The sequence below is a fragment of the Sus scrofa genome, chromosome X (genome assembly GCF_054392235.1).
Source record: "Sus scrofa isolate SSC_HxYL_T2T_F1_AM1 chromosome X, Sscrofa_HxYL_maternal_Yorkshire_Landrace_v2.0, whole genome shotgun sequence".
NCBI lineage: Eukaryota > Metazoa > Chordata > Mammalia > Artiodactyla > Suidae > Sus > Sus scrofa.
In genome coordinates, this window is record NC_139401.1 from 104,527,172 (window position 1) to 104,553,909 (window position 26,738).

Here is a 26,738-nt window from a genome sequence, read left to right on the forward strand (position 1 = left end):
TAATTGACCGACAGCACTATGTTAGTTCCTGGTACACAACATAGTGATTTAATGTTTCTATACATTTTAAATTGATCACCATTAGAAGTACAGTTACATGGAGTTCCTGTCGTGGCGCAGTGGTTAATGAATCCGACTAGGAATCATGAGGTTGAGGGTTCGATCCCTGGCCTTGCTCAGTGGGTTAAGGATCCGGCATTGCCGTGAGCTGTGGTGTAGGTTGCAGACGCGGCTCGGATCCTGAGTTTCTGTGTCTCTGGCGTAGGCCAGTGGCTACAGCTCCGATTAGACCCCTAGCCTGGGAACCTCCATATGCCATGGGAGCGGCCCAAAGAAATAGCAAAAAGACAAAAAAAAAAAAAATGTTGTTGCTAAATCTAGATAGCTACATGCAAAAGAATCTAACTGGACTGCTTTCACACACCATAAACAAAAATAAACACAAAGAATTCAAAGAACTCAAATTAAAAAAAATAGAACTACCATACAATCCAGCAATTCCATACCTGGGTATTTATTCAAAGAAAACAAAAACTCTAATTTGAATATATACATATATATATATGTGTGTATGTGTGTGTATATCTATATATATATATCTATATATATATATATCTCATGTTCATAGCAGTGTTATTTATAATAGCCAAGCTATAGAAGGAACCCAAGCCCATCAATAAGTGAATGGAAAAAAAAGATTTAGGTATATATACACAATGGAATATTACTTAGCCATAAATTAAAGTAAAATCTTACCACTTGCATCAACATGGATGGACCTAGAGGGTATTATGCTAAGTGAAATAACTCATACAGAGAAAGACAAATATCATGTGATTTCAACTATGTGGGGAATCTATTTTTTTTTTTGTCTTTTTGCTATTTCTTTGGGCCGCTCCCACGGCATATGGAGGTTCCCAGGCTAGGGGTCTAATCGGAGCTGTAGCCACTGGCCTACGCCAGAGACACAGAAACTCAGGATCCGAGCCGCGTCTGCAACCTACACCACAGCTCACGGCAACGCCGGATCATTAACCCACTGAGCAAGGGCAGGGACCGAACCCGCAACCTCATAGTTCCTAGTCGGATTCGTTAACCACTGCGCCACGACGGGAACTCCAGCAACATTTATTGAAGAGGCTTTCTTTTCTCCATTGTATATTCTTGCCTCCTCTATCATAGATAAATTGACAATATAACTATGGATTCATTTCTAAGCTCTCTATTCTGTTCCATTGACGTATGTCTGTTTTTTGTACCAGTACCATACTTTTTTGAATATTGTAGCTTTGCAGTGCAGTTAAAAATAAGGGGCACACGATACCACCAGCTTTGTTCTTTATTCCCAAAATAGTTTCAGCTATTCAGAGTCTTGCATTTCCATACAGATTTTAAAATTATTTGTTCACAGAGTTCCCATTGTGGCTCAGTGGTTAACGAATCCAAATAGGAACCATGAGGTTGTGGGTTCTATCCCTGGCCTTGCTCAGTGGGTTAAGGATTCGGCGTTGCCATGAGCTGTGGTGTAGGTCGCAGATGCAGCTCAGATCTGGCGTTGCTGTGGTTGTGGCATAGGCCAGTGGCTATAGCTCTGATTGGGACCCCTAGCCTGGGAACCTCCATATGCTGCAGGAGTGGCCCTAGAAAAGGCAAAAAGACAAAAATAAATAAATAAAGATAAAATGGTGACTTGATTTTTTTAAAAATAATAATAAATAATAAAATAAAATAAAATTATTTGTTCTAGTTCTATGAAAAATGCCATTGGCATTTTGACAGGGGTTGCATTAAATCTGTAGATTACCTTGGTTATTATAGTCATTTTAATGATAGTACTTCTTCCAATTCATGAATAAGGTATGTCTTTGTTTCTGTTGTCTTCAATTTTGTTCATCAGTGTCTTATAGTTTTGTCTTTTTAGGGCAGCACCCACAGCATATGGAGATTCCCAGGCTAGGGGTTGAATTAGAGCTATAGTTGCCAGCCTACACCAGAGCCACAGCGACTGGGGATCCCAACCACGTCTGTTACCTACACCACAGCTCACGGCAACTCTGGAACCTTAACCCACTGAGTGAGGCCAGGGATAGAACCTGCATCCTCATGGATACCAGTCAGGTTCTTTAGCAACTGAGCCACAGTGGGAACCCTAGTATTTATTCTTTTTGATGCTATTATGAATGGGATTATTTCCTTAAATTCTGTTTCTGCTAGTTTGTTGTTGGTGTATAGAAATGTAACAGATTTCTGTATATTAATTTTGTATCCTGTGAATTTACTGAATTCATCAATGAGGTCTAGTAGTTTTTTGGTGGTGTCTTTAGGATTTTCTATGTATAGTATTTTGTCATTTGCAAACAGTGACAGTTTTATTTCTTCCATTCCAATTTGGATTCCTTTTATTTCTCTTTCTTGTCTATTGCTATGGCTAGGAATTTCAATACTGTGTGGAATAAAAGTGGAGAGTGAGCATCCTTTTTTTTGGTTTCTCTTCTTAGAGGAAATGCTTTCAGCTTTTGAGATTTTCTGGTTTACCGAGTCAGGCATATATCACTCTAAACTTCCCTTCTAGAACTGCTTTTGTTCTATCTCACAGATTTTGGATCATTGTGTTTTCATTTCCATTTGTCTCCAGGTAATTTTTTATTTCTTCCGCCACTCATTGGTTGTTTAGCAGCATATTATTTAACCTCCATATGTTTGTGAATTTTGAAGTTTTTATCCTATAGTTGATTTCTAATCTCATAATGATGCTTGATATGATTTCAATCTTCTTCGATTTACTGAAAATTGTTTTGTAGCTTAGCATGGGATTTATCCTGGAGAATGTTCCATGTGCCCTTGAAAGAATGTGTATTTTGCTGCTTTGGATGAAATGTTTTATATATATCTGTTAGGTACATCCAGTATAATATATCATTTAAGGCCAGTGTTTCCTTATTGATTTTCTGTCTGAATGATCTGTCTATTGATATATGGAGCAATAAAATCCTTACAATTATTGTTATTTTCAATTTCTCCTTTTACATCTGTTAATATTTACTTTATGCATTTAGGTGCTCTTATATTGTGTGTATATATATTTACAATTGTTATATCTTCTTCTTGGATTGATCCCTTGATGCTTATGTAATATCCTTCTTTATTTCTTCTAACAGTCTTTATTTTAAAGTCTATTGTTTTCATTATAAGCATTTCTATGCTGGCTTTCTTTTTTTTTTTTTTTTTTTTTTTTTTTTGTCTTTCTTTTGTCTTTTTGTCTGTTGTTGTTGTTGATGTTGTTGTTGCTGTTGTTGCTATTTCTTGGGCCGCTCCCGCGGCATATGGAGGTTCCCAGGCTAGGGGTTGAATCGGAGCTGTAGCCACCGGCCTACGCCAGAGCCACAGCAACGCGGGATCCGAGCCGTGTCTGCAACCTACACCACAGCTCACGGCAACGCCGGATCGTTAACCCACTGAGCAAGGGCAGGGACCGAACCCGCAACCTCATGGTTCCTAGTCGGATTCGCTAACCACTGCGCCACGACGGGAACTCCTGGCTTTCTTTTTATTTCCATTTGCATGGAATACTCTTTCCATGCCCTCAGTTTTAGTTTCTGTGTGTCTTTAAATCTGAAGTGAGTCTTTTGAAGGCAGCACAGAGACAGGTCTTGTTTTTATCTTTGTTTAGCCACTGATTGGAAGTCTTTGATTGGAACATTTAGTTCATTTACCTGTAGAATTCTTTTAACTTTTCCTTGTCAGTAAAATTACAGATCTCTCTTTCACTTCTGAATGACTCCCTATCAGATAGGGTATTCTTGGTTGTAGGTTTTTGTTTTTGTTTTTGTTTTTGTTTATCACTTCTAATATATCATGCCACTCTTTCTGACCTGCAGAGTTTCTGCTAAAAAGTCAGCTAATAGGAGTTCCCGTCGTGGCGCAGTGGTTAACGAATCCGACTAGGAACCATGAGGTTGCGGGTTCGGTCCCTGCCCTTGCTCAGTGGGTTAACGATCCGGCGTTGCCGTGAGCTGTGGTGTAGGTTGCAGATGCGGCTCGGATCCCGCGTTGCTGTGGCTCTGGTGTAGGCAGGTGGCTACAGCTCCGATTCAACCCCTAGCCTGGGAACCTCCATATGCCACAGGAGTGGCTCAAAGAAATAGCAAAAAGACAGAAAAAAAAAAAAAAAAAAGTCAGCTGATAGTGCTGTGGGAGGTCCCTTGTATATAACTTGCAGTTTCTCCTTTGGTGCTTTTTAAAGCCTCTTTTTATCTTTAATTTTTGACATTTTAATTATGATGTGTCTAGATATGTTGCTCTTTGAGTTGATCCTGTTTGGGATTCTCTGTGCTTCCTGGACCCAGATGTCTCTTTCCTTTCCCATGTTAGAAAGGTTTTCAGCTATTATGTTCTCTTCACCTTTCTCTCTCTTCTCCTTCTGAGAACCTTACAATGCATGTGTTAAAAGCCTTGATGTCATCCTAGAAGTCTCTTAAACTGTTCTAATTTAAAAAAATTTTTTTTCTGTTCAGCTTGAGTGATTTCCACTGCTCTGTCTTCCAGCACCTCTAAGCTACTTTTGATTCCTTCTAGTGTATTATTTCAGTTATTGTATTCTTCAGCTCTATTTGGTTCCTACTTACACATTTTTTCTCTTTGTTGAAAACTTCTAACTTTTCAGTGTATTTTTCCATTCTTCTCCTGAGTTCTTTGAGTATCTTTATGATCATTACCTTGAACTCCTTATCAGGTAGATTGCTTATTTCCACTTAGTTCTTCTGGGGCTTTATTTTGTTCCTTCTTTAGGAATGTACTTCTCTGCTGCCTAATTTGTTGTTTTTATTTCTATGTATCTGGTGGGTGGGTTACATTTCCTGACCTTGGAGAAGCGGCCTTATGTAGTAGATTTCCTATGCCTTCTAGCAGTGCACTCCCCTCTGGGCACCAGAGCTACATGCTCTGGTGATGCTCTCTATGTTGGCTACTCAGGCCCTTTCTGTCATGGTGCTATGACTACTATAGGCATGCTAGTAGGTGTGGCTGACTGACTATCAGTCTGATTAGTTGTTGGCTGCTGGTGGGCAGGGCTGTGTCCTTTCATGTCTGCCTGCACAGCCTGGAGGATCCTGGAGTTAGTGCTGCCCTGCTAGTGGGCTGGGCTGTGTCCTGTGCTCTCTGGTGCTACAAAGTTAGAGGGAATATTCCCAAAATGGCACTTACCAGCACCAGTGTCCTCATGGTATAATGAGCTTCCCAAAATGGCTGCTGCCAGCATGTATGTCTGAGGTCAAGTACTAGTTTTCTCCAGCCTCTCCAGGAGGCTAAGATCATCAAATGGTACTGATTCAGCCTCCTTTCAAATTACTGTTTCTGTCCTGGGTCTCAGAGCTTGTGAAGTTTTGTGTGAACCCTCTAAGAGTGGAGTCTCTTTCCTACATCCCTCAAGCTTTCTCAAAAGTAAGCCCCACTGGCCTTCAAAGCCAAAAATTCTGGGTGCTCATTTTCCTAGTGCAGGATCCTGGGTTGGCAGCCCAATGAGGACATTGGACCCCTCATTCCTTGGGGAAAACCTCTACAATTGTAATTATCTTCTCATTTGTGGGTCACTTACCCAGGAGTATGAGTCTTGACTATATTGTGTCTCTGTCCTGCCTATCTATCTCATTTTGGTTCCTTCTTTATATCTTTATTGGTACCAGATCTTTTCTACTAGTTTTCAGGCTGTTCTCATGACTGGTAGCTCCATAAATAGTTGTAATTTTGATGAGCCTATGGGAGGAGGTGAGGTCATGGTCTTCCTACTTCACCATGCTGGCCACTCCTTCCTTGTATCTTTATTTTAACTAATTTATAACTAAAATTCAGGATTTACTTCATTTACAAATAAAAGCAATAAACCAAAACAGTTATTTGCAGTATCTATGTCTTTATCACCAAAAGGAATTACAAATACTTGAAAATCAGTCAGCTATGGTAGATATCTTACTGCATGATAGATGCTCATCACTATTTCAAATTTCAAGAGCTATTAGACGCACTAGTAGATTTTTAAATTTAATGTGCTAATTAAAGTGTACATACATTACTGCTTCTAAATTTTATCTGTAATATTTTGATAGCTGAATGTCAAAATAATTTATATCCTTTGCCATTTCCTGTATGTTATTTTATGCATTCAAAAGAGATTCTTAGGTATGAAAAGGTTTAGAACCCTTTCACTAGATTTTTATATGATCTCTCTTTTCACCGAAGTTCTCCCTAGATCATTACCTTGAAATTTCTCTCTGTAAGAAAAATCCTATTCCCAACCCACATCTGTCTCCTGAGTTTAAACACCTATATTCACAAAGAGTTCCATATTGATAGTCACAAGCACCTCTAACTTTACACAATCTAAACTGAGTCCATTACCTTCCCTGCCATAGCCCTGATCACCTACATTCTTTTGCTTAATCGCATCCCCATTTACCTAATGACACAAAATAGAGATTTACATTTACTTTTTGACCCTTACCTCTCCCTCACATGCCACATCCTTTCAATCCCCTGTCCTATCAACAGAACTTCTAGGTATCTCAAAAAATCTATCCATTCCACCAATCCCCTCTATTCTTCCCTTAATTTAGACCCTCTTCTTTCCTTGATATAATAATCTTTTTAACCTATTACAAGCGAATGAAGGCCACCTTCTACCCAAGTCTTGCCTGGGACCCATGAGTCCATTTTTTTTCTTATATTCTCAGGATCTGGCTCCATTGCTCAATGTTTTTTTCTCCTGCATCTTCAAACTCTCTCCTGAATATTTTTGCCATAGCAGATAAGGGTGTTCAACTGTCTGATATTATTTTTTTAAAAAGCTCACTATCTACACTCATCTGTCTGCAATTGCTCTCCTTATTTCTCACTGCTTCGTGAAATCAATAGATATCCGTTTAAATCACTTTATGCATCCAGTTAACAATTCTGTTCTTTTGCTACCTAACACTTTTATCTCATCTCTATCTATCTCTCTTTTACCTTTTTGTATAGAGTCTGATAAATTCTGCCACCCATTCATACTGCTACCTCTTCTAATAGAAAGTAACTTTAGTCCTAGTGTAATTCTTCCAACTGTTTCTGACTTAGCTTCCTCAGGGACCTTAATCTATCCTTTTAACCTTTCTTTTTGTACCTTTAAGCTCTTCTACTCTATTGGCTTTCACCTTTAATGTGTAAGCACATTATTGCACCTTGAATATAATCTTAGTTTCCTCAATCTTCGTTAGCTTGTGAGTAATATAGGAGAGGGAAAGTAATTTTCACTCTACCCTTCTGAGTTCTTGACTTAATCTCCTATAATAAAAGTTTAACAAGAGAAAAAGCTTATATATACTATGTACATATGGAAGTTACCCAGAAAAACTAAGTAGCTCCCCCAGATGGCACAAGCAACCACCCAAAATATCATTTTCAGCTAAAGATAAAGAACAATATTGGGAGAGGGGAGACCAGTTATGGGAGATTACCAACTAGGTAAACAAGGGTAAGATTTGCTATGCAGATTTATGTGGACACCTTCTTTATTGATAAGCTTCTCTTGTAATTTAATCATGCTTCTTTTCCTGATACAGAGAGGGAGATATTTGCAAATGGAGATTTCCTTTGTAAATGCAAATTTCCCTTAGGTTGTTTTCAGAGCTTCTTCTGTGTCTGCTATTTCTCAAAATAATCCTTATGCCAAAAAAAAGCCTATTTGGGGGTGGCATATTCTGCTACCCCTCAGTAGTAAGGTGGCCATATTTCAATGTTAGCTTGAATTTCACTTCCTCATTCCCTCATCCATGTTACAGTTGGACTTCCTTAGGACCTCCCCCCCACTGTTCAAAAACAAAATTCAACTGAGTAAATTTGAAGATCTGATTGGATTTATGAATTGGGTAGCATCCCATCTAGTAAATAGACAAGTACTCCAAGGGGTTGTACAAAATGGAAAGTTTTTATAGGCAGAAGAAGAGTAGGGCAAAAAAGTTATGAGCAAAAGAAAGAATTATTTCAGTTTGGGTCATCTTCCTTGGGGGAGGTAATGGGAGGGACCATATTATGCAAATACCTCACTAATGCTGACAGGAAATTTCAGATCTTTAAGTCACATTACTGAGAAAAGCTGAAACTGCAAATGACTTGATTTGCTGTCAATGGGAGAGATGACTCCATTTGGTCCTTGCTATTTCTTTTTAACACTCACCTCTCCACAAACTCTTACCCAAGTTTATCTTACAAATGCAGTGGATTCCTCTTGTCACCTCATGGACTGTCTTCTCACACTTTCTTGCTTACAAATCGTCTTTTAATTCAACTTCCCTCAAAGTCATTTAAGGCATTTTCCTTACTCAATATCCTTTATTCATTCGTGCTTATGTTCCTACTCTTCCCAAAACTAAAAACCTCTTGAGTTCAAAGTTGACTCTCAACCTGATTCTGAATTCCTTTAAAGTCTCTCATCAACACTATACTAATGTACTTGCCATAGTATGCAAAACCGTTCTCACTTCAACTCTCAGTCACAATTTATCACCTGAGAACTGAGGCAGCACTGCTTGTGTTTGTTTTGTCTTTTCTGTTCTCTGAAAATAGTTCCTTCATCTTCTGTTGTCAGTTCCCGTGTTCAAAGAACTCACTTATTACTCCATGAGACAAGGACTCCAAGAGACTCACGTCAACTTGGCATTGTGTGGGCCCCCTAAGTGTCCTTGAAAATATTCCGCTCCATGAAAAACTCATGAAAATAGATACCTATGAGATAGCCCCCCAGTTTAGTAAAAAGTCCCTTAATCTGTTTTCATTTTGATATTTGCAAATCTATTCCAGGAAATGTTTTTTTCTTTTTTTTGTCTTTTTGCCTTTTCTAGGGCTGCTCCCTCAGCATATGGAGGTTCCCAGGCTAGGGGTCTAATCGGAGCTGTAGCCACCGGTCTATGCCAGAGCCACAGCAACACAGGATCCGAGCCATGTCTGCAACCTAAACCACAGCTCGCGTCAATGCTGGATCCTTAACCCACTGAGTGAAGCCAGGGATCGAACCTGAAACCTCATGGTTCCTCCTTGGATTCATTAACCACTGAGCTATGACGGGAACTCCAGGAAATGTATTTTTTAATTTCTCTCCTCTATATGATTACCATTTATTATTATTCATCTCTTGGCAATCTGTTTCCTGTCTTCATTACTCCACTATAATTGTTCTCTCTATAATCACCAGTGACCTCCTCATTTTCAAAGACAGAGGAAATGTTTCAAATTCTAGACCCTTCTGTGGCATTTGATGCTATTGACGATGCCTTCTTTAGAACATCCCCTCCTTTTGTTGCCGAAACAGCCCCTGTCCACTAATGCCAAATAGGAATGCAGAGACAGAGTTTGGGTTGAAGGAGAAAAAAATAGTTTTTATTGCTTTGCCAGGAAAAGGAGGCCACAGCAGACCTGCACTGGGAAGAATTGCAGGGAGTTTATAGTAAAAGGAGAAAAACAGGGTTCTGGATAAGAATCAGGGTTGAGGGCAAATATTCATTCTTCATCCTTTGGAGGAATCTTTAGTCATTGAGGTTGGGGTCATGAGATCTCGGCGTCATCCTGATGGTCTTCCGGGTTATTATATCTGGATTTTTCCTAAAATAAAAATATTTGAAAAAAAGGCATATTAGTCAGAGATTAGCGTAATCTAGGAAAGTCCTCAAAAAAACCATGTGTTTATTGCCAACACCAGCTCAGCAGGATGGGGCTGAAGAACGGGTGCTGTGGAACTTAAGGGAAAAAAGTTAACATAAAACCAGACACAGAGACATTTATCTTAAATAAAGGTGGGAACCGGGGGTCTCAAGGTCTCAAGGACCAAGAGCCCTGCCTCAAGAAACCACACTGCTTTTATTGTGCTCTTGAGGATTACTTCAAGTGAAAAGGGGGTTGTAGGTGCAGGATATAGGGGCTTTTTTTTTTTTTAATTATTTTATAAGTTCTTTTATTATTTTAAAAGTCACTTAGCTGGTAGATGGTTAAACTTTTACTCTAAACTTTGGGCACTTAAGAATCATTAGCATTTGAGTTAGATATCTATGCATAGCATTTCAGAGAATCCTCACTATGCTTCTGCAAAGGGCATGCCTATTTGCGGCAACCCTGTGTGCCTAGGTTTGCACCTTGGTTCTCTTTTCTAATGCATATTCGGCTAATGACCACTCATAAACAACTTGGCCATGAGGTTCCTCTTTCTCTTATTCTTTAGAGGACATATCATGCTTGTGCAAATGGTGTGCCAATCTGCACAGGTCTGGTGCACCTAGACCAATGTATTATGTCCTCATTCAGCTGACCCCACGAATAACCCATGCCCTTAGGTCTTTGTTCTTAAGCTTAAGTCATTTACCATCACTGTGACTGTCTCTCAAGCAGGAAGACCAGACAAAGTAAGGAAGGACAAGATGGAGTTTTCAGCAAAGAGGCTAAGAAAATATTATAAAAACATGTCTCGCAACAGTTTATAATCTTTCACCCACTGGCAACTGTGCTCAGGGTGCCTAATCTGTAGCTTACAGGTGATTGTGTTTAGGGTGCAATTAAACCAGAGAGAAGCACAAGGAAGGACTCTAAGGTATTTAACTTTAGTCATTTCTAAAAGAAGTATAAGGAAGATAACTTTTCTCATAGGTGCACAAGGTGCCTACATCACTTTTGCCTATTGTGACATAACTTTTCATTCACAGTGAATTGTTAACATGATCCTGATACTCAAGTTTCAAATTTTGCTGCTGGTAATTTTGATTTTATCAGACAATTTCAAAAAATGTCTTTCAAACCAGGCTCACACTTGCACTGACAATAACAACAATGCAATGACTGCTGTCTGGCCAACACTGACTGTAAGATAGTATCGGTTTTAAGATGCAACGCTTTTGAAGATGTTAAAATCTAAAAGAAATGTACATTTAAGAATCATCAGCATGTGGTATTATTATCTGATTGTTTGAAGAGAATTGATCTGTGTTGCTTGAATTCAAGGCCTTTTAAGAAACAACATGAACATCTTTATACATTCTCTGAACTTAGTCGCCTTATCCGAAGTAAAGTAACTGCACCAAATTATTTTATGGCTTCCATGAGGCTAGAATAAGATGCATGTAATGCATGTAAAATACATACTGTAGCTAAAGTACCAAATTAGTAAGTCCTCATTGAATGAGAGTCGTAGTAGTCATAGTAACATATTTTCAGTAAAAACTTGAACTAAAACTTACTGAATTCAGTATTTCTAAAATGCTAAGACTCTATAAGTTTATTGAAAGTGTTTTTTCTCTCTGAGTTTAAGTAACCTTAATGAATAATAATCATTTTACAGAGTTTTTTGAGAACTAAATGAGATAATGCATGCAAAATATTTGTTTATTGGTTGAAGTAGTACCTGATATTTTTAGTGGAACATGAATTATAACTTTCTTGCTTCTAAAATTCTAAAGATGATATATATTTATTGAAGTTAATTTCAGAAAAATTAAGTGATTCTAGTTAATAGTTCCTTCTTTTTGTTTTTTGTCTGGATTAAATAACATATGTAAGTATATAATATTTATAAAATACTTGACTCAGTGAGTGACAAAAACACCTAGTAAAAATTAGTTGTTATTATTGCAAGGTTGTTATTTATACCTGATATTGTCTACGGTAGTTCATTTTCAGTTTTTCTCCTTAGTCAACTCAAAGGTTTTAAAAATATCAAAGATTACTCCGTGATATTTGCTAAATTAACTCAATTTTTCTGAAGTTAACTTCACCAAATAATATGTGCTTTTCATCATCTTTTAAGACAATAAGTGAGATAGTGCATGTAAAGTATTTCTTTGCTATTATTAATGTTGTTATGTTTACCTGACGTAAATCATGTGAATTTTTACTAATTGATAAATTTAAAATACTAAGAAAGACTTTATAAGTTTGTTGAATCGAACCGTCCAGGGCTTAAATAACTTCATCCATTAACATAGAACAGCAGTTTTCAAACTTTGATGTCGGGACCCCTTTATACTTTTCAAAATAATTGAGGACCTCGAAGAGCTTCTGTTTATGTGGATTATGTCTAATCCTACTTATTGTATTTAAAATTAAAACTGAGACACGTTTAAAATATTTATGAATCAGGAGTTCCCGTCGTGGCGCAGTGGTTAACGAATCTGATTAGGAACCATGAGGTTGCAGGTTCGGTCCCTGCCCTTACTCAGTGGGTTAACGATCTGGCGTTGCCGAGAGCTGTGGTGTAGGTTGCAGACGCGGCTCAGATCCTGCGTTGCTGTGGCTCTGGTGTAGGCTGGTGGCTATGGCTCCGATTAGACCCCTAGCCTGGGAACCTCCATATGTGGCAGGAGCAGCCCAAGAAATAGCAAAAAAAGACAAATAAATAAATAAATAAATAAATAAATAAATAATAAAATATTTATGAATCATTCCATTTTAAATAATAATAATGAACCATTTAACATTAATATAAATAACATATTTTTAATAAAAATTAACTGTATTTTCCAAAAATAATTGACAAGCATTGTTTTAGAGTTTTAAAATCTCTTTAATGTTTAGTTTTATGAAAAGAGAGTTGGATTATTCAACCTGTTGTGGTATGTTATTTAGGTTGAACTTTATAAAGAAAATATAGTTTTAAAGATAAATAGTTTGAAAAGGAAAATCAGCAGACTCTTAAGAGTCTCAGAAGCCCCCCCAGGGTCCTTGAACCACAGTTTGAGAACTGGTGACACATATTTTTAATTTTTGTAAAGTATTAAATAAGCTATCCGTGCAGTAGTTACTGTTATTAAAGCTGCTTTAGTTGCTATTATTTATATATAATTTCCAGATATTATCAAAAGAATTTGAGTTTCTTGTTTTGTTGATTGCATTCACAGTTTCTAAAAAAAACAACAAAAACAAATAAAACTAATGATGATATAATTTGGCAAAATGGTTCACCAAATAATACCTGTTTTATAGGGGTTTTAACCAAATTGAAGTAACACATTTTTTATCTATAATGTCAGTAATATGAATGGCTCAGTGCCTGGCACATAAGATAGGCTCAATAAAAGGCAGCCTGAGAATCACTCTTTGCTTAATGTACCTAAAATTATACAAATAGATGTCAGGGAGAAAACTGGCCTCACATATCCCATAACACTTTTAGCTCATCTGGGATCACTCTGCTAACCTCTCTTGTTGTCCCTTGACAAGGCCTACTTTTAGGCCCAAGGATCCCTTAGGAAAGTGAATAAATCTTTTCTCAGAGGCAAGTTAATACCAGTTCATAGCTGGGCTCTGAGTAACGCTGACTTCCACTGATCTTATGATCAGTGTGTGAGGCCTTGCCTAGAAACTTCAGGTTTGTGCAGCATTTCCTTGGGGAAGTGAATCTCTACTCAAGCACTTGTTTCCTGAGTATAGACATGTCTACCCTTGTCAGGATTCCTCCAGAATGAATCAAACTCCCCAGACCATTCCTAGCTTCAGGCTCCAGTTCCCATATTTCTGGAGGGCAGGGGAAGGGGGCAGTTTGGAAGGGGGTCCATTCTCCTATACACCTCCTCTGGTCTTCCTATAGGATCCTGAGAAAGTGTAACAGAGTTGCCTGTCAGCATTTTGTCAGAAAATGGCCTTCTCTACATTTATATCAAAGTGGTGAGCATTTCCACCCAGGAGGCTAAGACTTTGCTCTAGAAGTAATCACTCCAAAGTTAGCAGTGGCACTAAATTACTTGGAGACTTTAACGATCTGGTCTAATAGCCATTTCTTTCTCTGTTTCAGAAAGGACCTCTATGTCTTTTTTAAATTTCTTTCATTTTAAAATATTAAACTTTTGTTATAGAGACTTTCAAAAATTATAAAAAATAGAATTACATTATAAGACTCATATACTCATTAACCAGCTCCAAGATTTATCAGTATATGTTCTGTCTTGTTTCGTCCATACTTTCATCCACTTCTCTTTCCCATATTCTTTTGAAATAAGCCTCAGAATCATAATATTTTACCCACAGGTACTTCAGTATGTATATCTAAAAATATAAGATTTTTCTACATAACCATAATACCAACGTCCTTTTAAAAATTAATGAATAATAATTATTTAATATTATCAAAAGGCCAGTCATTGTTCAGAATTTCCACTTGTGTCATGAATATTTTTAAAAATGCGTTTGTTTGCATCAAGATCCCAAGAAAGGTCCACAAATTATAATTGCTTGATGGGTCTCCTAAGTCTCTCTTAACTTTAGGTTCTTTTTAAAAATTTTTTTTTCTTGTAAATGATTTGGTTTTTAAAAATTCTTCCCTCTTTTCTTAAACCCATATTACCTTCCTTAGCTCCAGAAAACTTCCTACAACCTAATCCTCACTAAAACATAAATCTGAAGGATAAGCCAATACTGACTTCTTTCAGGCAAGCTTGATCTACACCCTTTCTAGGTATTTCCTCATATTTATGACTTTTGGAATGAAGATTCTAATAATACAAGCTAGCAGCATTCTTACCTATCATTTTATAACTCTTAAGAAATATAACTCGTGTGGTTCTGTTGTACCCTGTATCCCCAACTGCCTGCTTAAATTTCTCTAAGCATTTCATCAAACTTGCTGAATTTTACCTTCTGATAACTTGCTACTCTTCCCATTCAAGATTCAATGGTCTCTTTACTAGGATCCTGCACTGTATTACCTGAGGACAATTTCTGGTTGCAGTGCCTCCTAGTTTTCACAGTCCTTCTTACTTTCTTGAATGGCATGCCTAGGTGTTCAGCATTGTAGACATGTACCAGTACCCCCAGAAGTCTTGTCACATCTAACACTGCTTCTGATACCATCACTTGGTCTCTTTCTCTAGAAAAACAAAACAAAACAAAACAAAACAAAAACCCAAAAAGCAGTCACTTAAGAAATTCAGGGTCTGAGGAATTCCCATCCTGGCCCAGTGGTTAATGAATCCGACTAGGAACCATGAGGTTGTGGGCTCGATCCCTGGCCTTGCTCAGTGGGTTAAGGATCCGGCGTTGCCATGAGCTGTGGTGTAGGTTGCAGGGGCGGCTCGGATCCCACTTTGCTGTGGCTGTGGTATAGGCCAGCGGCTACAGTTCCGATTCGACCCCTAGACCGGGAACCTCCATATGCTGTGGCAGCGGCCCTAAAAGACAAAATAAAATAAAATAAAATATTTAAAAAATTAAAAATAAAAGAAATTCAGGGTCTGAGTTAGAAGACTTAAGAGATCACTTTCCAGACATTCTTTCTTCCTCATGTCTTTCTAGAAATTAAATGCCAATCAATATCCTTAAGGAGCTCTTAACAAAGAAACATTGACTAGTTTTCCCCTCTTAATCATCCAGCCAAACACTCTATACCTGACCTGTAGAGGCTTTCAGTTTCGGATTCGTCATTGTCCCTGTTCCCTAAAGCCAGCAGTGCTCTTTGAGACTGCCCTTCTATCCCTTCTCACAGTTCATAATACAGCTATCCGCCAGCTCGGGATACCTCATAATAATCTCTGACAGAATCCTAAAAGTGCAATCTGAATTTTTACAGGTTTCAACTTCCCGTGGACATGAGACAGAATAAATTAACCTTAAATTTGAATTTCCCTTGCAGGTTATTTCTACTTATTGATGCAGGATCTCTTTGAAATCTACCATAATGATTTCTAAAAATTTCCAGGTTTCTTACTTATACTCAGGCACAAGATCACCTTCTGCTCCCACTTCCTTGTTGATATTTTCTGCCTGTGAGCTTCTTTATTTTTATTTATTTATTTATTCAAGCTTCTTTATTAATGGAGGTGCTTACCTAGATTACTACTTCTCAGTACTCTTAAAAAAAAGAAAAAAAAAAAAAGTGCTCAAAGATCCACACAGAAAGGGGAAGACTCAATCTCTCCCAACTCTGCATTTCACTCTGTCTCTTGACCTTGCTTATGCCCAGAGTCTCAGGGAAAAACTCTTACTAAAAAGAGAGTCCTTTCAGTATCTGCATAGACATTATGTCTGCATTGTGGTCAGCTCTACTCCCTCTTTGGGGACCATACTATCCTCTCCACCTCCAGTAACCCCAGAACTCCCAGGCTCTTCTTAACATTTTCCTCTGGAAAGGAAGGAGTGGAAACAGATGTTCTCAGCTAAAAACTCATCTCAAACTCAGCCCGGCTAGCCCTGATGTGCTATTGTTACTCTTATAGATGGTATGCACATCATTTTTATTGTGTTTGGAAGATGTTCAAAAATTAACAATTGGATTTATTGATGTCGTTGAGTACAGATGTAAATTTATTCATTCATTCAACAAATATTTATTGATGCCTTCTGTGAGCCAGGACAGTTCTAGTGTTGTGGAAACTGCAAAAACCGTGGCAGTGGAAGGAGACAAACAGCACTCAGAGATATGGAAAAGCAAGGTTTATACAGCACCAGTGCGGGCTCAGAGGAGTCACCTCCAGAGTCTGAGCACCAGGTCTTTGTTCTCAGTAACTTTTATACACTACAAGGTCTGGATTTTCCCATGTAAGCATCCCGGACCTCCCCCATCCCCAAGCAGACAGTGTTCCTCCCTAGGAAACTGAGCAAGCAAGGTTACAGAAGCAGAACTGATAAGCAATGTTGGGTACATGATTAGCAGGGCTGCTGGCTTGGATATAGGGTACACAGTTGTTACATTATTAGAAGAAGGGTGGTATAGTGATGAACATAGCTGGAAAGGATTGCAGCTGCCTTCTTAGCCAAGGGGGGGTTGTCCTTTAGTTAAAACTCTATTTATTTCACTAGAAGTTGGAGATAAAACAAAAACACAATCCACCCTTACAAGCAACCATACCTATAATTGTTTATTTCAGTAATGGTAATTCCATGCCTTCTCCAGAAATTTGGTGAGAAGGCATTCCCAACTTGAAAAAGGCTGCCGTTTTCTGATATCCTACTACTGCTCTTTCACGTGACTATCAATTTATGCTGTGAATTGCTTTCAACAAAAATCAGTTCTAAATTTTCTTCAGTGAAATGCAGTTGAATGTCTGCCGCTCTACAAATCTGTTCAACCCTTCCGTGTGCTGTAACAATGTCCTGCCTTCTTTTCCGTTCCTGCAGGTGTGTCAGTTCCGATCCCAGTGATTGGACTGAGAGATGAAGACAAGGTGTTCGTCAACAACACCACCTGCGTGCTGAATGACCCAAACTTCGTTCTTATTGGGTCCTTCGTAGCTTTCTTCATACCGCTGACGATCATGGTGATCACCTACTGCCTGACGATCCACGTCCTTCGGCGCCAAGCTCTGATGCTCCTGCGCGGCCACACCGAGGAACCGCCGGGAATAAGCCTGGATTTCCTGAAGTGCTGCAAGAGGAATACGGATGAAGAGAGCGCTGCAAACCCGAACCAAGATTTGAACCCGCGCCGAAGAAAGAAGAAAGAAAGGCGGCCCCGGGGCACCATGCAAGCTATCAACAACGAGCGGAAAGCGTCGAAAGTCCTTGGCATTGTTTTCTTTGTGTTTCTGATCATGTGGTGCCCGTTTTTCATTACTAATATTCTGTCGGTTCTTTGTGGGAAGGCTTGTAATCAAAAGCTCATGGAGAAGCTGCTGAATGTGTTTGTTTGGATTGGCTATGTTTGTTCAGGAATCAATCCTCTGGTGTACACTCTTTTCAACAAAGTTTACCGAAGGGCTTTCTCCAACTATTTGCGCTGCAATTATAAGGCAGATAAAAAACCTCCGATCAGACAGATTCCGAGAGTTGCTGCCACTGCTTTGTCTGGGAGGGAGCTTAACGTTAACATTTACCGGCACACTAATGAACCGGTGATTAAGAAAGCTGATGACAATGAGCCTGGTATAGAGATGCAGGTTGAGAATTTGGAGCTACCTGTTAATCCCTCCAATGTGGTTAGTGAAAGGATTAGTAGTGTGTAAGAAAGAGCAGCACAGTCTTTTCCTACAGTAAAGCTACAAATGTAGGAAATTGTTCTATAATTCTTCTGCTGGTGATAACAATGTAAATATTGCTGTCTGAAACAAGTGTTTTTATATATAGCTTTGCAATCCTGTACTTTACAATCATGCTTACAGTAGTGAGATTTAGGGTTCTATATTTACTGTTTATAAGAGATTGAGAATAACTTATTTTGATTGTTCGATGCAAAAATGTTGATTTTTTTCCCCCTTCCTTCCTTCCTCCTTCCGTCCCTCTCTTTCTCTCTCTCTCTCTCTTTCTCTCTCTCTCTCTCTTATGCATAAAGAAATGTTGATGTTCATCTCAGGTGGCATTTGCAGGAGACCAGAATGATGCACATGACAGTGGTTATATTTCAACCACTCCAAATTGAACAAATTGAGTGAAATCCTTTGTCCAGGTTAACAGTAAATATATGCTTTAAATTCTTGCTCTGCTCATCTACACACATGAACACAGTGAGATAAGTTATGCCTTCTGAGGCTCTATCACACCTATTAGTGAGCCAAAGGCACAGCTTAGCCTTCTTGTCACACATGGGGGAAACTTTCACATTGTCAGAAAGCTGTGTTGATATTTTACTGCGATGTCTGTCCCCAAACATAGTGGTATTTTAACATAGCAGCTAGTTAACCAGGACTACAGAAGTGGAAGGATGATACGAGATATATACACCAATAATAGCTTTTCACTTCTTAAAGACAATGTTCAAATTCTGATTATAATGACAAGCAAACTGAAATTAGTGTTTTCATTCTGGTCCTTAGTAAATACCTAATTCCATGATTCAACTGGGAAACAAAATCCCAGAGTTATTTCCCAATACAGGATTCACCATCAATTGGGTTTCGATCTCGGGATCCTGGAAATTTGTGCGCTGCACACAAAGTGAAATTAGCAGTTTGAGCCTTATTAAAATATTGTATTAATTATCGTACCTCTATCTATAGGACCTAATTTAGCAGTCCATTTTTGAGTAAAACTTGCGTTGGAAGCAGCGATGATTAAAACCTTGGAAGTTTTACTTGATTAAGGACTACAGAACTGGGCCCTTAGAATGTGGACAAAAAGTAATTAAAAAGACGCTTTTACTGAACTCTGGGAAAAACAGAAATACAGAGTTTCCATTTGGATTTTAAACAAAATTTATCTCATTTTCAGATCCTTCCAATCTCTCTAGTGCAGGGAAAGGCTGCAGCTAATTCGTGAAAGTGGCAAGCTCTTCATTGTACTGCAATTATGTACCCGAAGTTTCAATCTTTGTTAAAATATAGTGTCGTGTTACAGTAAGTGTTGGCCATCGTTACATTCGTGGGCCTGCTGCTCTCTAAGAATTCAGTACCATTTTACTAGTTTGTTAACCGTGAAAGGTTTTCAAACATTGCTAAAGTCAGACCTTTCAGTCTATGCTGTGTGCAGAGTATACACGTGTTTCCAGTAACTGTATTTCCATGTGTGTCCATTTCCCACAACTGTGGATCAATTTCTGAAGAATTCATGATGCTATTTCTTATACCTGACAGTTACTCGCACACCTTAAGAGTATCCTGAAATTGGTGAAGACAGAATCTGAATTTCTAAAACTCCTGGTGTGTGTCCTCAACACACAGCATAGATAAATTTAACAGTCTGCCACAGGGGCAGTGGGGAGAGCTGCTGTATTTGAGGAAACTCATACAGTCCCTACGTGATTTGCAACACTGCCAAATGCCAGTCAATTGCTTGAGCATGCCCAATTATAACATGAAAGTAAAGTCTACCTGCCTATTAGCTCTGTCGAACTGCATGCTAAAACAATTATATGACATTGAAATGAGATGATCTAATTCTTACTGAGAAGAAAATGTCAGAAGAAACACAACCTGCATTGAGCATGAGTTCTGCACATACGGATGGTGTCCTGCATGTATATCACGTATGTTGCATAAATCCATCGAGTTGTATTAATGGAAGGCAGAGTAGGTGATACCAGAAGGACTGAAGCAAATCCTTCAGCAGTCTTTTAAAAAACCGTGCATTCAGATCTGAAGTATTATGAGTGTCAGAGAACACTGGAAACATCTGATTTCTTTTCTGAACTATCAGGGCAAGCTCATAGCACATGTTTTACAAAGAAATAAAATAGAAACCACAGATTTTGAAAAGCACTAGCAATAAGTTGAATGATAATAGCTTACAGCACATTTGTTAATGATTCCTATGTCATTAAGTAGTAGTACTTCATAGTACCCGACACAGTAATTATCCTCAAATTGTGTGCTATTCGTAAGTTCCGTGCAGTTTGGTATGAAACAAGTATACCCATTTGGATATAAATCTTTCAGTTCAATGTTAAATCTATAACTTTTATAAATGTTTTAAAGTCCGTGTGATAAGTGTACATGTGGTGAATTTACTGTCAAACAAATCATTTTGATGTACTATTGTATATCTGTTTTAGACATGTGCAACAGACTGCCTTATATTATTTCCTGTAAATCTTCCTTCATCAAGTGGTACTTTTTGTGAGTGATTGCAAAGTGTTGTTTTATTCCTGGTTCCTGTATGTTATCCATTCCAAGTTTTTGTGGTACTTCCTATTAATTTATTAAATTTATTAAATGTTGCCTAATATGTCATGTGTTTTATTTTCCCTTTGCATCTTTCAAGAGAAAAACATACCACTTCATTTTCTTGGAAAATTAAATTGTAACGTGCAAAATAAGTTCATAAAGATAAATACAACCAGAAAATATGACTCTTCTGATAAAGTATGCTTTATACTCAAAGACCATGACCCCAGAGGAAAGACAAGAGGTGTAAACAACAAAAGCAATATTAACATCACGGATTCTGCATGAGCAGAATAACTGCACTCACTCTCAAATTATCCTACCTTTCTTAGCCTGGGAAGTGGCCTGGGTGTCTCAAATACTCTCCCTGCTGTAAGTATCATTGCTAACTTATGCACATCAGACTCTAAGCTCCCCAAGATCAGAGAGGACCTTGTCTATCTTGTTGATCCCCAATTGAGAGTGGCCATTCTATGTTCAACAGACAGATATTGAGCTTCAGTATCTGTAGGCACTGTATTATCTGTTTCTGTTGCCAGTATGAGCCTTACAATGCCTCACTATTCAGTCATGTGGTGTGACTTGATCACCTTACTTACCTCTATCCCAAATGGCTTTGGATACCTATGCAATCATCAGGGTCACCATACTAAGTCACTCTGTTCCTTCATGCCTGGAGCTGTGGGTGACAAAATACAACTGGCCTTTTCTTTCAACATTTATACCTTTCTGATGCTGAGTGATCCTACTGGCATGAATTCCATTCCCTGAGAGGAGAACAGGAATACCTCATTCTTTTGCAACCATGACCAGGTTGATTCCGCAGAGTGGGTCAAGGGATAAGGGTTGAACTGCCACTTGAAACAACAGGGTCACTGCTGCCTATGGTCAGAAACATACCTACTATTGAAGCTAGGGACTATTCTGCAAAGCGAGGCAATGGGGAGAAGTTGAAAATTCTGATGGCACAGAACTGGAGTTGTTACTACCAAGGGAAGGGAAGGAGGGGCAGAGAAAGCCTGGACTGCCTCATCTCATAGCATTGGAAGGTCTTCATGGTCTGAGGAGACAAAGATGCTTCTTGCCATCAATTAGTTCATCAGCTTCCACTTAAGTCAAAGCAATCCCCATGGTAGAGGCCCCTTTCTCTTTGCATATTCCACTAGACATAGTGGACATATTAACCAGAGAGCTAAATATATTAGAAAGAGGTATTTTTATAGGCAATGCTAACAAGAATAGGTGACCTCATAGTGGTTCTCAATATTATGTGACCCATAGGACTTAAAAATAGTTCTAAGAGATAGGTTGGGTCCCCTGGGATATAAATTCTAAGGTGGAAATAAAGTGTGCAGGATGTAGATTAGGAAGTAATCTTGGGATCCATCTGCATGAGGAAAGGGAAGAAAGGAGGCAGAGGGAGAAGTTGAGTTATGATGTAGTTACAATAAGGACTTACTTGCCGAGGCCAGCTCAGCAGGATGGGGCTGAAGAACGGGTGCTGTGGAACTTAAGGAAAAAACCAACCCAAAACAAAACGCCAACACAAAGCAAAACACAGAGACAGAGACAGCAAAGGTGGGAACCGGGGGACTCAAGGTCTCTAGAACCAAGAGCCCCGCCTCAAGAAACCACACCGCTTTTATTTTACTCTTTTGACGAGACCACATGAGGAGGGGCTATGGGTGGATAATCAAGCAAGAAGATTGGAAAAACATGTCTCGTGACACTTACTCTCAGAGTTCCCTTGTGGCTCAGCAGGTTAAGGAGCCAGTGTTGTCATTATTGTAGCTTGGGTCACTGCCATGACCAGGTCCATTCCTTGGCCCAGGAACTTCCATATGCCCTAAGAGTGGCCAAAAAAACAAAAAAGGACTTATTCCTTTTGTACCTTTGGAAGGGAAAATATACCACTTCACCTCATTTTCTTTGAAAGTTAAGTTGAATTCAGCAAAATAAGTTCACAAAGACATACACAACCAAAAAGTATCACCCTTCCTGCCTAATTCTGCATATACTCAAAGACTATAACATCAGGGGAAAGACAACTAAAAGGCATGAACAACAAAAGCAATACCACACTTAGCTGACTCCCATAGGGAGCTTTTAATCTAGAATACCCCTTCAGAATTGTCCTGATTTGAAGCAAGGGGGCCAATCCTCGATACCTTCACTGTCCCCAAGAGAGATAAATGATCTTATGTCAGGTCATTCTCTTCAACAGGGGCAACTGCCAAAGAGGGCTTATAAGCTCAAAGCTGTCAAGTCCACAATTTCCTATCACCCAGGGCATAAACCCTTCAGTCCTGAAAGTGGGATCTTGTCAGCATCTATAACAAATAGCAAATTTTTTGGATAGAAAAGATTCTCCACATAGTTCAAAAGGATTCAGCCCCTAGGAGCTCCCTGGTGGCCTGGAGGTCAAGGACTTGGTGTTGCTATGGCTCTGGTAACAGCTGTAGCTTGGGTTTGATCCCTGGCCCGGGGAACTTCCTCATGCCACAGACACCACCAGAAAAAAAAAAAAAGATTCAGCACCTTCATAAATAACCTGAAAGAACCAAATCAAAAGGAGTGAGAGGAAATACATGTTTTTTGTTTTTCGTTTTGTCTTTTTGCCTTATCTAGAGCCGCTCCTGCAGCATATGGAGGTTCCCAGGCTAGGGGTTGAATTGGAGCTGCAGCTGCCGGCCTACACCACAGCCACAGCAACACCGGATCCAAGCCGTGTCTGCAACCTACACCACAGCTCACGGCAATGCTGGACCCTTAACCCACTGAGCAAGGGCAGGGATCGAACCCACAACCTCATGGTTCCTAGTCGGATTCGTTAACCACTGAGCCACGACGGGAACTCCGTAAATATATGTTTTTATATGTGGTTTCTCTTCTTAATAAAAGTGTTCTCAACAGCTTCCTAGGATTCTTAGATTTCTGAAAACATCTGGATAGCTCAGGCTAAGCTGCAGTAAAAACAAACAAACAAAAAAACAAACAAAAAACCCAGTGTCTCAATGGCTTAACAAAACAAACACCCATTTTGCACTCACACTTCTTGTCCAGTGTAGTTGCCAGGAAACTTCTTTTCATCATAGTTACTCTGGGAAAAAGTGGTGATAGAGGCTCCATCTTTACTCTTGCTTCCATGTAGCAAAGGGAAAGGAATTTAGCGAACATATTTCTTCCACTACAGCTAACTCTACCTTAGACATTCAATTTAATCCGAACTCTAGCTATATCCTCACATCTTACCTTTAACACTATTTCTGTTCTTAACTTTATCCTTAAAACTGTCTCTATTTGTAATCCTACCTTTTTTTTTTTTTTTTTTTTTGTCTTTTTGCTATTTCTAGGGCTGCTCCCGCGGCACATGGAGGTTCCCAGGCTAGGCGTTGAATCAAAGCTGCAGCCGCCAGCCTACGCCAGAGCCACAGCAACTCGGGATCCGAGCCACGTCTGCAACCTACACCACAGCTCATGGCAACGCCGGATCGTCAACCCACTGAGCAAGGGCAGGGACCAAACCCGCAACCTCATGGTTCCTAGTTGGATTCGTCAACCACTGCACCACGACGGGAACTCCAATCCTACCTAACTTTATAATTAATTTGAACGTTAACTCTTGTTTCTAAATTACTTCTAACATGATCCTGCCTACTGCAAACTCCAACCTTTCTCAAGCATCTAACCTTACCATTAACTCCAATGCTTCCTGTTTTTAACCTTTCCTTAGAGCTACTTCTAAACTATTCCTAACCTTACTTCTAAGCTCAAGCACTAGCACTAATTACTTCTATTTTACTCTAAGAAATTATTGAGATCCGAGAAGCTGGACAGGAAGACACAGAAGGAAACTTTATGGTTAATCCTTTTTTCCTCTTAGTCTTAAAACCTCACACCCAAACCAGCTTCAATTGCCTACTCCCCACACACAATCTTGATATTATTATTTCTATTATAATTATTTATTGAACATTGACAATGTGCAAAACACAAACATGCTTTGTTTTATGTAAATAGGTGGTTGGTACATTTAAAAATCTCCACTTTGCTATTGTGGAAACTGAGGAGAAGTAAAGTGTCTTCACCTAAATCATTTTGCTAGAAAGAGCAGAGGCGGAATTATCTGATTTCTAAATCTGTGCTGTTCCCAATGTTCCATATGACTCCTCCTTAGTGTCCCATGGGCAAAACTGGCTTCCCCTGAGCAGAAAGCAAAACCCACATCAAAGTGCATATTTCCAAGTATTACCACCTCAAAATGAGGTAAAGAAGTAAATGAGTGAAAAAGAGGAAAGTCTTTTTAAAATTTTTTCACTTCTGCCACTAAAATTAATAACAGCTATGTATAGTCCAATGTGAATCCCTTTTGGAAAAAGGGATAGGGATTGAACAAACAGCAAATAAAATGAGATTCACAGTGACAAAGATAACTCTTTAAGAAGTGACTTGTTTATGCTTAAGATGAAAGTCCTTGAAACACAGTAAGATAATTTTGATGAGAAGATCATGTTGCTGATGATACTCTAACATCAAAAAAGAGATAATTACTATCTCAACAGAGGATTCATCCTAAGACTGGTGTCTTAGCCCATTCAGGCTGTTATAACAAAATACCATATATTGGGTGGCTTACAAACAATAGAAATTTATTTTTCATAGTTTTGGACCCTTGAAACTCCAAGATCATGGTGTTAGTCTGGTTACATTCTGGTGCAGGCCTTCTCCCAGCTTGTAGACTGCCTATGTGCTGCCATGCCTTCACAGGTGAAAGGGGTGAGGGAGAGCCCTTTTTTATAAGGGTACTAATCCCTTTCATGAGGGCTCCGCCTCATAACCTAATCGCCTCCCAAAGGTCCTGCCTCCTAATACCATCACATTGAGCATTAGAACTTGGGCAGGGGGGACACATAAGTATTCAGGCCATAGCAATTAATTTTACTAAGCAAAAAGGCTAAGATTTTATTTAAATGTTTAATTCAGAAATTATGCTTTTTCTGGGAAAAACTTAGCTCCTCCCAGTTGGAGTATTCTTTCTTTTTTTTTTTTTTTTGTCTTTTGTCTTTTTGTTGTTGTTGTTGCTATTTCTTGGGCTGCTCCCGCGGCATATGGAGGTTCCCAGGCTAGGGGTTGAATCGGAGCTGTAGCCACCGGCCTACTCCAGAGCCACAGCAACGCGGGATCCGAGCCGCGTCTGCAACCTACACCACAGCTCACGGCAACGCCAGATCGTTAACCCACTGAGCAAGGGCAGGGATCGAACCCGCAACCTCATGGTTCCTATTCGGATTCGTTAACCACTGCGCCATGACGGGAACTCCGAGTATTCTTTCTATGTAGGAGAATCTAACAAAGACAGTCAACAAAGGCTCAAAGAGAAAAAAAGGAGGGTAGATATTCAATTCCGGAAACTAGTAGGGTATTTTATTAATGGAACATGCAATAACTTACATGAAAGCTGCTCCTGAGTGTTAATATAATTTAGTATCCCCACTATATGGTTTTAAGGCAAATTTTGCAGGCCTTCAAGCATCAAGATATGGGCTCTGGGAGTTCCCGTCGTGGCACAGTGGTTAACGAATCCAACTAGGAACCATGAGGTTGCGGGTTCGGTCCCTGCCCTTGTTCAGTGGGTTAAGGGTCCGGCATTGCCGTGAGCTGTGGTGTAGGTTGCAGACGCGGCTCGGATCCCGCGTTGCTGTGGCTCTGGCGTAGGCCGGTGGCTACAGCTCCGATTCAACCCCTAGCCTGGGAACCTCCATATGCCGCGGGAGCGGCCCAAGAAATATCAAAAAGACAAAAAAAGAAAAAAAAAAAAAGATATGGGTTCTCAGTAAACCGTTGAAATATGGAGCTACTCCTGTTTCAAGTGTCTCCAGACCCCACCATTAAGCACTTGTCCTCTACTCTTCTCTCTTTTCCTCTTTATCTGTACATTTTTTTTCAGTTTTACAAATATTTTATTTTTTAACAATAAATACAATTAATATTACAAGAAGCAATACATAAGATTTTATTTGGGTTATTTTTCAGCATAGCTTTATTAAGGTACAATCTATAGATCTGGGACTGGTAGTAGAAGTGGAGATTTACTGCAAATAGGCATGAAGTTTGGGGAGGTGATGGAAATATTCTAAAACTGGATTGTGGTGATGGTAGCACAATTCTGTCAACCCACTAAAAATTACTGAATTATACACCTACAGT

At 39.1% G+C, this 26,738-nt stretch overlaps 1 protein-coding gene and 1 long non-coding RNA gene across 5 annotated transcripts in view; one reads left to right on the plus strand and one right to left on the minus strand.

The window, feature by feature from the left end:
- HTR2C (5-hydroxytryptamine receptor 2C) overlaps nucleotides 1–20,587 on the plus strand; it is a 254,308-nt gene extending 233,721 nt beyond the window's left edge. For 2 of the 3 annotated variants that reach the window (XM_085006240.1, XM_085006241.1), the window contains exon 6: nucleotides 17,116–20,584. In XM_085006240.1, coding sequence (XP_084862366.1) covers nucleotides 17,116–17,939 — 824 coding nt within the window. In that variant the 3' untranslated portion in view covers nucleotides 17,940–20,584. 3 annotated transcript variants of the gene reach the window in all.
- The window catches only part of LOC110257706 (uncharacterized), a 91,164-nt gene continuing 80,842 nt past the window's right edge, over nucleotides 16,417–26,738 (minus strand). For both annotated transcript variants that reach the window (XR_014835548.1, XR_002340611.2), the window contains exon 4: nucleotides 16,417–17,362. This is a non-coding gene — a long non-coding RNA (uncharacterized LOC110257706). The remainder of the gene's footprint in view (nucleotides 17,363–26,738) is intronic.